This window comes from Equus quagga, chromosome 17 (assembly GCF_021613505.1).
Source record: "Equus quagga isolate Etosha38 chromosome 17, UCLA_HA_Equagga_1.0, whole genome shotgun sequence".
Lineage (NCBI taxonomy): Eukaryota > Metazoa > Chordata > Mammalia > Perissodactyla > Equidae > Equus > Equus quagga.
In genome coordinates, this window is record NC_060283.1 from 31,111,725 (window position 1) to 31,122,914 (window position 11,190).

The 11,190-nt window shown below is 41.4% G+C and overlaps 1 protein-coding gene across 1 annotated transcript in view; it reads right to left on the reverse strand.

Moving 5' to 3' along the window:
- Positions 1-5,912: 5,912 nt before the first annotated feature.
- Positions 5,913-11,190, reverse strand: part of CD59 (CD59 molecule (CD59 blood group)) — a 14,310-nt gene continuing 9,032 nt past the window's right edge. Inside the window, exon 3 of the mRNA XM_046643106.1 lies at positions 5,913-6,127. Within this exon, the coding sequence (XP_046499062.1) occupies positions 5,913-6,127 (215 nt within the window). The remainder of the gene's footprint in view (positions 6,128-11,190) is intronic.

Sequence of the window (11,190 nt, forward strand, 5' to 3'; positions counted from 1 at the left end):
TTGTTTGTGCCACAATTCAAGGGTCTGGCTACTTTGGGGAAGCACGGAACAGTCTTTTCTTTGTTACTCCTCTGAATTAACCATTGTGTCAGTCTGCCCTGGGGGCCCAGGCGTTCCCACATCCCTTCACAACACCCACTGTTTCAGAGTTTCTGAGCCACCGCAGGCCTGCCCTGACTTCTGTTTCCCGTGGTGGATGTGCTCCCGTGCACCTGCAGAGTGGGTCCATTTTTAATAAACTGCAGCCGGAGAGGCGGCTTAGTGGAATGGAGAGTGCAGGGCCTCGGAGGATGAGAGAGCCGAGTCCAGTCCCATCAGCCAGCACCAGCTAGCGGTGCCGCCTTGGGCGAAATAAGGGTGGCTGCCAATGAGTGCCCCCTTACTATAGTGTGTTCTCATATTGTCCTGACAGTCACACTTAGGATCGGTCTGTCAGAATTTTCTGTTCACAAGCAACAGAGGCTGATACTGAGCATTTATACAGAGGGCTATGCAATAGCTTCTGGATTGAAAGCTTAAGAATTAGGGTTAGAAGGTGCAGAGACCAGGACAACTTTCGGGATCCAGGTAATGGAAAGGAATCAATAGCCTCTTCAGTGTGGCCACTGGGGTGGCAGATGCCTTCGGCTTGCTATTCTCAATTACTATTTTTAACTTTTTTCCCTTGCTGCGGTCCCCTATAGGCCAGAAAAACTAAATCCGAGCTTTGCCAGTCTCCCTTTCAGCTGGGGAGGCCATGAGACACAGTTCCAGCTGGAAGATATGACCAGAAGATCAAAGGGAGCTTTCTGGGAAAGATTTTACTTTCCTTATAAGAGGGACAGAAACAACTGAAGCTTTCCCTTCATCTCCTCTTCCCGCCTTGAACCTGGATGCAACACTGGAACTTCTGCAGTCATTTTGTGATCATGAGGGAAAGACCATGAATATCATGAATAAACCAGCCCAGACATTGTTGAACAGCTGAACCAATGCCAGCAGCTGCTGACTTCCAGATTGTTTATATGAGAAGACTGAACTCTGTCTGATTTAGCTACTCAAAGATGAGTTGTTTGTTACTTGTAGCCTTCCTGAGACACTCACAGCTTCAACCAAAAAATTTTTTTCAGTCCTTGCCTAACTCCGTTCAAGACTTAAATTCCAGGAGAAAACATGCTCACTTTTTGGCTAGAGGAGGGCATGTCGCCTTTATTAACAGGCACACCAAGACTGTACTTAAAGGGCAGAAGTAGTTCCCCAAAAGGAAATTATGGTTCTGTTACCAGAAGGGAGGGGGAACAGATGCCGACTGGCTACAAGTCAAATGTCCCTTCCGGTAGGTACCCTCGTTACAACTGATGATGACGTTGAGGCCCAGAGTGATGAGGTCGTATGCTCGAGGCCTCAGAGCCAGTCAGTGACAGAAGCATGAAAAAGGACCTTTACAACTATGCTGCAAATGTATGCATTTAAAGTAAAGGTCTGATGTGGTTAGATTTTATTGTAAACCTAAATAAAAAAAAAATCTCAAAGCTACTGTATTCACATCATGTATTCATTATTTCCATTCCAGTCCTCAGTGTTTTTTAACTGCTGCTTATAGCTCCTAAGAAGGGTGGTTTAGTTAGCAATTGTCAGTTAGTCCTTTACACTAGTAGTTACCTTGGTCAGGGACGTTTGGTTGCAAAGAATGGAAATTTTCTCAAACTAGTTCAAGAAATGGGAAGGGGCAGAGGCATCTGTGGCATGGACAGACCTTACCGGATCCCAGGGCAGAGCTGCCTGGGCTGCCTGTCCTGGTCGGTGAAATGGGCCTGGACTGGAATTTGAAGACACTCTGATGGGTTTGGGTATAGACAATACCATTCACTGTTACTGGCAAAGGTGAAGTGAGCTTGTACATAGATAGTACTTACGATAGTGCAGGCACACAGTGAGCCCTCAAGTTGTGACCACTAAACTCTCTGTGGAAGAATCTAGTGCCAGGTTCTATTTTTTCTACACTAACAGAGTTTATGAATTATAATGCTAAGTTCTAGCTCTGGTCACAGCACTGTATCACACCAACACATGACAGCTGCTTACGTTCCAGTAAAGACCCCACATCTTATCAGTATCGACACTCTAGGCTGCCTGATGTACAATCTGCAAACACCACAGCCAGATTGAGTGGGGTTAGATGAGCCACCATGAGCATTGATTGCACATGGGATCGACATACTGGGGTTTGTTGACTTGCATATAGCCAATAACAGCCAGGATGGGAAGCACAGCAACCCAAGGGAAACTGATCACAGAAAAGCAGCTTTCCACTGCACAGTATTGGAACCTTGAGTTTCCAGTTCAAGGCACTTGCCCTCTGCAGGGTGTATACTGTCCCTCTCCCCTCCCAGAGGCTCCAGGCCTCCATAGCCGCCGGGAAAAGGAGAACATCCTCACCCACCAGAAGTTAAGTCTTGTGATCATTTATCTTACTCCTAAATAATATAAGTGGGTATAAAGAGGAAGCTTTAGTTTAGATAAATAAAAATTTTATGGTGAATAATCCTATAAGTAATTTAGAAAGATCTCTGGTCAGTTTCTACTTATGTTGAAGCCATTGGGTTTCACCCAAAGCTATGTGGGTCACTGTAGAGTCTTAGACCCCTGTAGCTGTAACCACCCTGGACTTGTGCCCACGTCCTACCTGCCAAACTTCACAAATGCGTGACCTCGAGCCTCACAGTTCTTTGAGGTAGATGCAGAAGCCAGAACTCAAAGAGGTTCAAAAAACTTGTCCAGAGACCTAGTCAGTTAGTGGGGGAGACAGGATCTGAACCCAGGTTCCCAACTACAAAATCCACGCACTTAACTGCTACTCTTCTGAAATAAAGTATTTACGGGAAGCAGTGGGCTTTTGGAAACAGACTGTGGCAAACGCAGTGTTCTGAAATTATTTCCTGTTTCCAGAAAGGCTAGGTTCTGTGAAGCTCACACTGTTGGGTAACCTAACTGTCCAGTAAAAAACTACTGTCCTTCTTGTGTTCTAAGAAAAGGTAGGAATCACTATCTTCAAACAAAAAATCACCTGAGTCTCGTTCCGGGCTTCCTTCCAAAGTCAGATGGAAGTACATCAAAGGAGTGTGCAAAGGAGTGTGCAAAATGGGCGGTGGCCGAGGGGCCCACTTGGGGAGTTGAGTGTGAATCCTGGACTTGCCAATATATTTCCTTGGTGACCGTGGGCAGTTAAGCTAACTTCTCCAAATGTAGTTTCCTCTTAAGCAAAGTGAGATGATGATACTACTGATGAAAATACATGTAAAATCAGAGCCTGGAATCTCTCACCAGAAGGAACCCCTCAATCCAGTGAATGTCAGGTCTGTACTGCCTCTGTGCCTTCTTAGCATATCAAGAATCCTTAGTGAGAACTGCTAACACCGGTTCAGGTCTGTTTGCCAGCAACAAAATCAATGTGAGCTAGTAGTCTTTGAACACTGACAAGGGACTTATGATGTGCAGGATAACTCACGCCACCTCTGAAGATCCAGACATATAAAGCATGGCGCACACTCTCAGGAGGCTCAGAGTCCAAAACATGTGTGCTGGCCAGGCTTGTATTTTATCAGGATACACACTGCCTGATGTTGAGTCACGGAGCTGACTGCAAGGACACAGGGGAATATACTCATAGCTGGAAGCTCAGTACTTCCAAGACTAAGTTGGACAATCAAATTATGAGTTCCACTGACCCACCCACTGGGGGTACCTTGCATCCATAGCTCATCCCTGAAAAGAGAAGATCCAATGGGGTTACCACCTCCCAATACTGAACCCAATATGAAATTTCCTGTAAAGTCACATGAAGGCTGCTGACTCTCCACTCATCTGGCCTTTGCAGTATCACCTTTGGGTCCAGAAACCCAACCCACAGTCTACAGCATGAGTCATAGCAACTTTGTGCAGAAAGAAACCTTGAAGCTTAAGGTCATTTATATGACTCTTGCTGATTTCAACTCCTAGCAGCCCTCTCCCCATCTCCCCATTTAGCAGCACCCAGATTCTGCTTTAGAGAATGACCCCTTTCTCAATGTACTCTGGCCCAAAAGTGGCACAGGACCCAAGATGGCAGTCAGACAGTCTCACCTTGGAATCTGAATCTTGACAGAGACTTCTGGAACTGCCTAAGACCTGGCATTTTGTAGTCTGGTTGAATTCCCCTATCAAAGTTCCTCAAAATTTATTTTCTGTTTAAGTGAGTCAAAATTGGCTCTTGTTCCTTCGAACTAAAAAGCCCAATATGAAATGCACTGCTTTGCTCTGCCAGCGACTGTGGACATTGTCAATACTTCCTCGGGCAGAGAAAGTCCTATTGAGGACAGGGTCACACCTAGGATTTTGTCTTGGAACTTAAAGATGATGTAAGGAAAAACATTGAACCAACAGGGAACACAGAGCACCAGGTAATGCTAGGTTTGATGAGGAAGCCTCTATTTGTCTATGTTCAAGTAATAGCATCCACAGAGGAAACTGGTCTGGACCAAGACATCTTCCTTCGTTGCTACCATTGGCATGCTGCATATGCTGTTATCCTTGTGGTCAATAACCACACACATTCATTTGATTAGATTTTATTTTCAAAAAGGCATCATTCATCCCAGTTTGTCTAAGAGATTGCATGAGCAAGGGGTTTTAAAGTAATGTTAATCAAGAAATTCCACTTTCATCTGCAAAAGTCAGGCTATGCCATTAAATACAGCTGACATTATAAGAATACAAATGTCATTAAGTCAACCAGATCTTGAGGATTATTTACCAACACCCACAATAAAAAGACAAAATTCTACTCTCCTGAAAAGGTGAGTCACTTTTTAGGAAACTGGTAGAGCTTCTGAAAGCCTCAACACTTGTGATCATGCTAATAGCCCTTGCAAATGTATTTTACACAGTCTGTGCCCAGTTAGCTGGGAGGCAGCAAGCTGGATGTCAGCAGGTCAAACATCCCTGCAGACCAGCTGCTGTTCATGTGGGCATTTGGAGGTCTCAGACTGCAACCCCAAAGGCTCTTCCCATGGCATTCGTACATCACGCATGCACACAGGCAGAGTCTTCCCACCGGTAACATTTAAATTAAGTACACTTAATACTGCCAGTTACACGTAACATATAAGAGCTCAGTCTTTAACTGTTTGTTACAAAGCTGAGCTATCCTACCATTCCACTAAAAAAGGGGAGGGACTGTTTAATGTATCATTAATTTATGCTGTTAAGTTTTTCTAGTGAAAGATAGCAAAGCCAGTATAAAATTTAGGGACAGAGGGAAACTCAGATTTCAGCCCCTGGTACTTCTCTACAGACAGCCCTGTGTTTCCATGCCCTGCTGTCTGGAGAGCTTCCCTCCTTCGCTGCCAGACACCTTCCAGCTGAGAGTACGACAGTCACTCCAGCCTCTCTGCATTGAGAATCTCATTGCCCCTGATGACAGCCACATCTGGAACTTCATTGTTCCTACCCAGCAACACAGGGGCCATGAGGGGGGAGGATGAGAGCATTCCCTGTGAGCGAGACTGTTGAAAAGAACTTCCCTGCCCCACTCCCAAAAATCACTGATTATATCCTGTCTAACCACGCCAAGAATCGGGGAAACAACTGAGGATGCAGAGAATCCACTCAAGCTGTCACTGCAAAGAGCAGAGGAAGAAGCATATAACCTAGCTCAAAGCATGTGTGCTTCACTCTTAACCTTCTCCCTTGAACGAGTCTTCTCTGCAAACAGGACTGGTCTTCAAAGTCTCTGAGCTCCTCCTGTCTTATCCAAGCTGCTCAAGCTAGTTTCAGTCTTTCCCAACAGGATGCAGATGGAAAATATAAAGCCTTTGGAACGCAGCACCAAAGGAAATAAGGACTATCTTATTTATAAGAAACAGGGAGTTCCAGAGAAGCCCTCCAGTGCTGAGTTAGAGACAAAGGCTCCAGGCTGCTGCCAGCAGTGGGGTTGCCAGCAGAGTTGTTCTCCCAGACAAGTGGCTTGTATCGCTCTCCTCCTTCTCCGTGTTACACAGGTCCTTCTGGCAGCATTCGTATGTCAGCTTGGTCTCCCCTAAGGCACTGGAAATGTAGTCCCACTCGCAGTCTTCCATCCTCCAACACTGGTAGTAATGTCTTCCTACCTCTGTGGGGGAGACATGCAACCATAAGCAAGCAAGTGGCTAAAGCTCTGTAGCTGCCTCAGAACCCTCAGGTCTACTTCTCGGAACTTATCCTGTGGAAGTGAAGACCTCGGGGCAATAACGTGCCTCCCAGTTGGGTTGTCAAGGGAAGCAATGAAGCAAAAGATAATACAGCTCTGAGGGGAACTTTGCCATAAAACCAAAGTCTCATCAGAGTCAGTACAGTTGTGTGCGTATGGGAGACAATAGGCAATCATACTGATGTTTTAGAGATTTACCAAGATTTTCAAACATATGCCCCCTGTGATTCAGATCTCACTTCTAGAATTTACTCTATGAAGTTACTTCTAAAAGGGGAGAAGATATGTGCTCAAGAATGGGCCCTATAGTAATATCTTAACATCAAGAAACTAAAAGACAAAAAGACAAATAGTCCATTAATAAAAATCATTTGAAGAAATTATGGTAGAGTTACATACAATGGAAGTCTATGCAGATAAGGCCTGTGCATGCTGATGTGGAAAGAGTCTGAGTTTAAAAAAAAATGCAGAAAAATAGATAAATTGAACTTCATCAAAATTAAAAACTTCTTTGCTTCAAAGGACACTATCAAAAAATAAATGAAAAGACAGCCAACCCTGATGGCCCAGCAGTTAAAGTTCGGCATGCTTTGCTTCAGTGGCCCAGGTTCAGTTCCCAGGCACAGAACCTCAGCACTCATCTGTCAGTTGCCATGCTGTGGCAATGGCTCATATAGAAGTACCAGAAGAACTTACAACTATACACAACTATGTACTGGGGTTTAAGGTAGGGAGAGGAGAAGAAAAAAGGAGGAAGATTGGCAACAGATATTAGCTTAGGGCAAATCTTCCCCTGCAAGAAAAAAAAAAATAAAAACACAATGCACGAAAAGGGAGAAAATGCTTGCAAATCATAAATCTGATAAGAGTCTAGTATCCAGAATATATAACACACTCTTACAACTCAACAATAAAAAGACAACCTAATTGAAAAATGTGACACAACAGTTAAGTGCGCACGTTCTGCTTTGGCAGCCTGGGGTTTGCCGGTTCAGTTCCTGGGTGCGGACATGGCACCGCTTGGCACACCATGCTGTGGTAGGCATCCCACATATAACGTAGAGGAAGATGGGCACGGATGTTGGCTCAGGGCCAGTATCCCTCAACAAAAAGAGGATTGGCAGCAGTTAGCTCAGGGCTAATCTTCCTCAAAAACGAAACAAAACAAAAACAAACAAACCAAAAAAACCCCCCAAAATAAAATAAAATAAGATAAAATAAAAAATGGGCAAACAATGTTGATATTTCTCCAAAGAAGATATACAAATGGCCAATAAGTGTACAAAAAGATGCTCAATATCATTAGTCATTAGGAGAATACAAATCACAATGAAGATTATTTCATACGCACTAGCATGGCTATAATCAAGAAACTGGAAAATAACAAGTGTTGGCAAGGATATGGAGAAACTGGAACCCTCATTCATTGCTGGTGTGAAGGTAAAATGGTGCAGATACTTTGGAAAAGTCTGGCAGTTCCTCACAAAATTTGAAAATGCACTCCTGGAACATTTGGAACTGGTGACAAGAGGGGAGCACACTGCTGGGCCTCATAAGGCATCTCTTACATAAGGTCATCTCTCCAAGATCAAGAGATATAGCTGACCCACCCAGTACATAGATATTAGCACAGAAAAAGGGGCAAAATTAGGAGACAAAGGAAGATGTTCCAAGTCAGGGAATAGGACTAAACCTCAGAAAAAGAAATAAATGAAAGGGAGATAAACAATCTACCTGACAAAGAATACAAACTAATAGTCATAAGGATGCTCATTGATCTTGGGAGAAGAATGGATGAACTCAGTGAGAACATCAACAAAGAACTGGAAAATATAAAAAAAGAATCAATCAGAAGTGAAGAATACAATACTGGAAATTAAAAATTCACTAGAGGGACTCAATAGTCAAGTAGATGATACAGAAGAATGGATCAGCAAACTGGAAAAAAGACTAGAGAAATCACCCAAGCTGAACAGATAAAAGAAAAAAGAATTACAAAGAATGAGAATAATCTAAGGGACCTCTGGGACAACATCAAAGGAACTAACATTTGTATTATAGGTATCCCAGAAGGAGAAGAGAGAGACAATGGGGCAGAGAATCTATTCTCTGATTCTATCTAGCTGAAAACTTTCCTAACCTAAGGAAGGAAACAGACAGGAAGCACGGAGAGTACCAAACAAGATAAACCCAAAGAGGCCCAAACCAAGACACATTATAATTAAAATGTGAAAATTTAAAGATAAAGAGAGAATCCTAAAAGCCGCAAGAGAAAGGCAATAAGTTACATACAAAGGAAACCCCATATGGCTATCAGCTGATTTCTTAGCAGAAACTTTACAGCCTAGAAGAGAGTGGCATGATATATTTAAAGTGTTGAAAGGAAAAAACCTACAGCTGAGAATACTCTAACTAGCAAGGTTATCATTCAGAATGGAAGGAGAGAGAAAGAGCTTCCAAGACAAGCAAAACTAAAGGAGTTTATCACCAAGAAATCAGTCTTACGAGAAATGCTAAAGAGTCTTATTTAAATGGAAAAGGGAAGACCACAAATAGGAATAAGAAAATAATATATATATAAAACAATAAAGTCACTGGTAAAAGCAAAAATACAGTAAAGGTAGCAGGTCAACCACCTATGAAGATAATATGAAGGTCAAAAGACAAAAGTACTAAAATTAGAGCTTTTAGCAAGAGGTCAAACTAAAGAGACCATCAACTTAATATAGATTGCTATATACATAGGTTATTATAGATGAAGCTCATGGTAATCACAAACCAGAAACCTATAATAAATACACAAAAAATTAAGAGAAAGAAAACCAAACATAATACTAAATAAAACTATCAAACCACAAGGGAAGAGAGCAAGAAAAGAAGAAAGGAATGGAGAGGAAGTACTAAAACACCCAGAAAAAAGTAACAAAATGGCATTAAGAACATTCACATCAATTGCTATGTTAAATATGTCAATGGACTAAGTGCTCCAGCCAAATGCCATAGGGTGGCCAATTGGATAAGAAAACAAGACCCATATATATGCTGCATACAAGAGACACACTGCAGACCTCAAGACACTCACAAACTGAAAGTGAAGGGATGGAAGAAGATACTCCATGCAAATGTCAAAGAAAAGAAAGCTGGGGTAGCAATACTTACATCAGACAAAATAGACTTTAAAACAAAAACTGTAACAAGTGACAAAGAAGGGCACTACATAATGATAAAGGGAACAATCCAACAAGAGGATATAATAATTGTAAATATCTATGCGCCCAACATAGGAGCACCTAAATATATAAAGCAATTATTAACAGACATAAAAGGAGAAATAGACAGTAACACAATGGTAGTAGGGGACTTTAACACTCTGCTAACACCAATGGATAGATCACCCAAACAGAAGAGCAAAATGGAAACACTGGCCTTAAATGATACATGAGACCAGATAGACTTAGTAGATATATATAGAACATTCCATCCAAAAACAACAAAATACACATTCTTTTCAAATGCACATGGAACATTCTCCAGGATAGATCACATATTAGGCCACAAAACAAGTCTCAATAAATTTAAGATCAAAAAGTAAATTTAAGAAGATCAGATCCTTTCTGACCACAGTGGTATAGAACCAGAAATCAACTACAGGAAAAAAATCAGAAAAGCCCTAAATATGTGGAGACTAAATAAAATGGTACTGAACAATGACTGAGTCAACAAAGAAATTAAAGGAGAAAGCAAAAAATACCTGGAGACAAATGAAAATGAAAATATGACATGCCAAAATTTATGGGATAGAGCAAAAGCAGTTCTAAGAGGGAAGTTTTTAGCAATACAGGCCTACCTCAAGAAAAATCTCAAATAAACAATCTAAGAGTGCATGTAAAGGAACTGGAAAAAGAAGAACAAACAAAGCCCCAAATCAGTAGAAGGAAGGAAATAATAAAAAATCAGAGCAGAAATAAATGAAAAAGAGACATTAAACATTTTTTAAAAATCAATGAAACTAAGAGCTGGTTCTTGGAAAAGATAAAATTGACAAACCTTTAGCCAGACTCACCAAGAAAAAAATAAAGGCTCAAATAAATAAAGTCAGAAATGAAAGAGGAGAAATTATAACAGACACCCCAGAAATACAAAAGATTATAAGAGAATACTACAAATAGCTATATACCAACGAATTGCATAATCTAGAAGAAAGGATAAATTCTTAGAATCATACAACCTTCTAAAACTGAATCAAGAAGAAACAGAGAATTTGAATAGACCAACCACCGGTAGGAAGATTGAAACAGTCATCAAAAACCTTCCAAAAATAAAAGTCCAGGACCAGATGGTTTCCTTGGTGAATTCTACCAAACATTCAAAGAAGGCTTAATACCTATCCTTCTCCAACTCTCCCAAAAATTGAAGAGGAGGGAAGGCTTCTTAATTCATTCTGTGAAGCCAAAATTACCCTGATACCAAAACCAGACAAGGACAACACACAAAAAGAAAACTACAGGCCAATATTACTGATGAACATTGATGCAAAAATCTTCAACTAAATACTAGCAAATCGAATACAACAATACTTTAAAAAGATCATACATCATGATCAAGTGGGATTTTTTCCAGGGATGCAGGGATGGTTCAACATCCACAAATCAATCAATGTGATACATCACATTAACAAAATGAAGAATGAAAATCACATGATCAGCTCAATAGATGCAGAGAAAGCATCTGACAAGATACAGCATCCATTTATGATAAAAATTCTGAATAAAGTGGGTACCGAAGGAAAATAGTTCAACATAATAAAGGCCATATATGACAAACCCACAGCTAATATCATTCTCAATGGAGAAAAACTGAAAGCCACGCCTCTAAGAACGGGAACCAGACAAGGATGTCCACTTTCCCCACTCTTATTTAACATAGTGCTGGAACTCCTAGCCAGAGCAATCAGGCGAGAAAAAGGAGTAAAAGCGATCCAAATT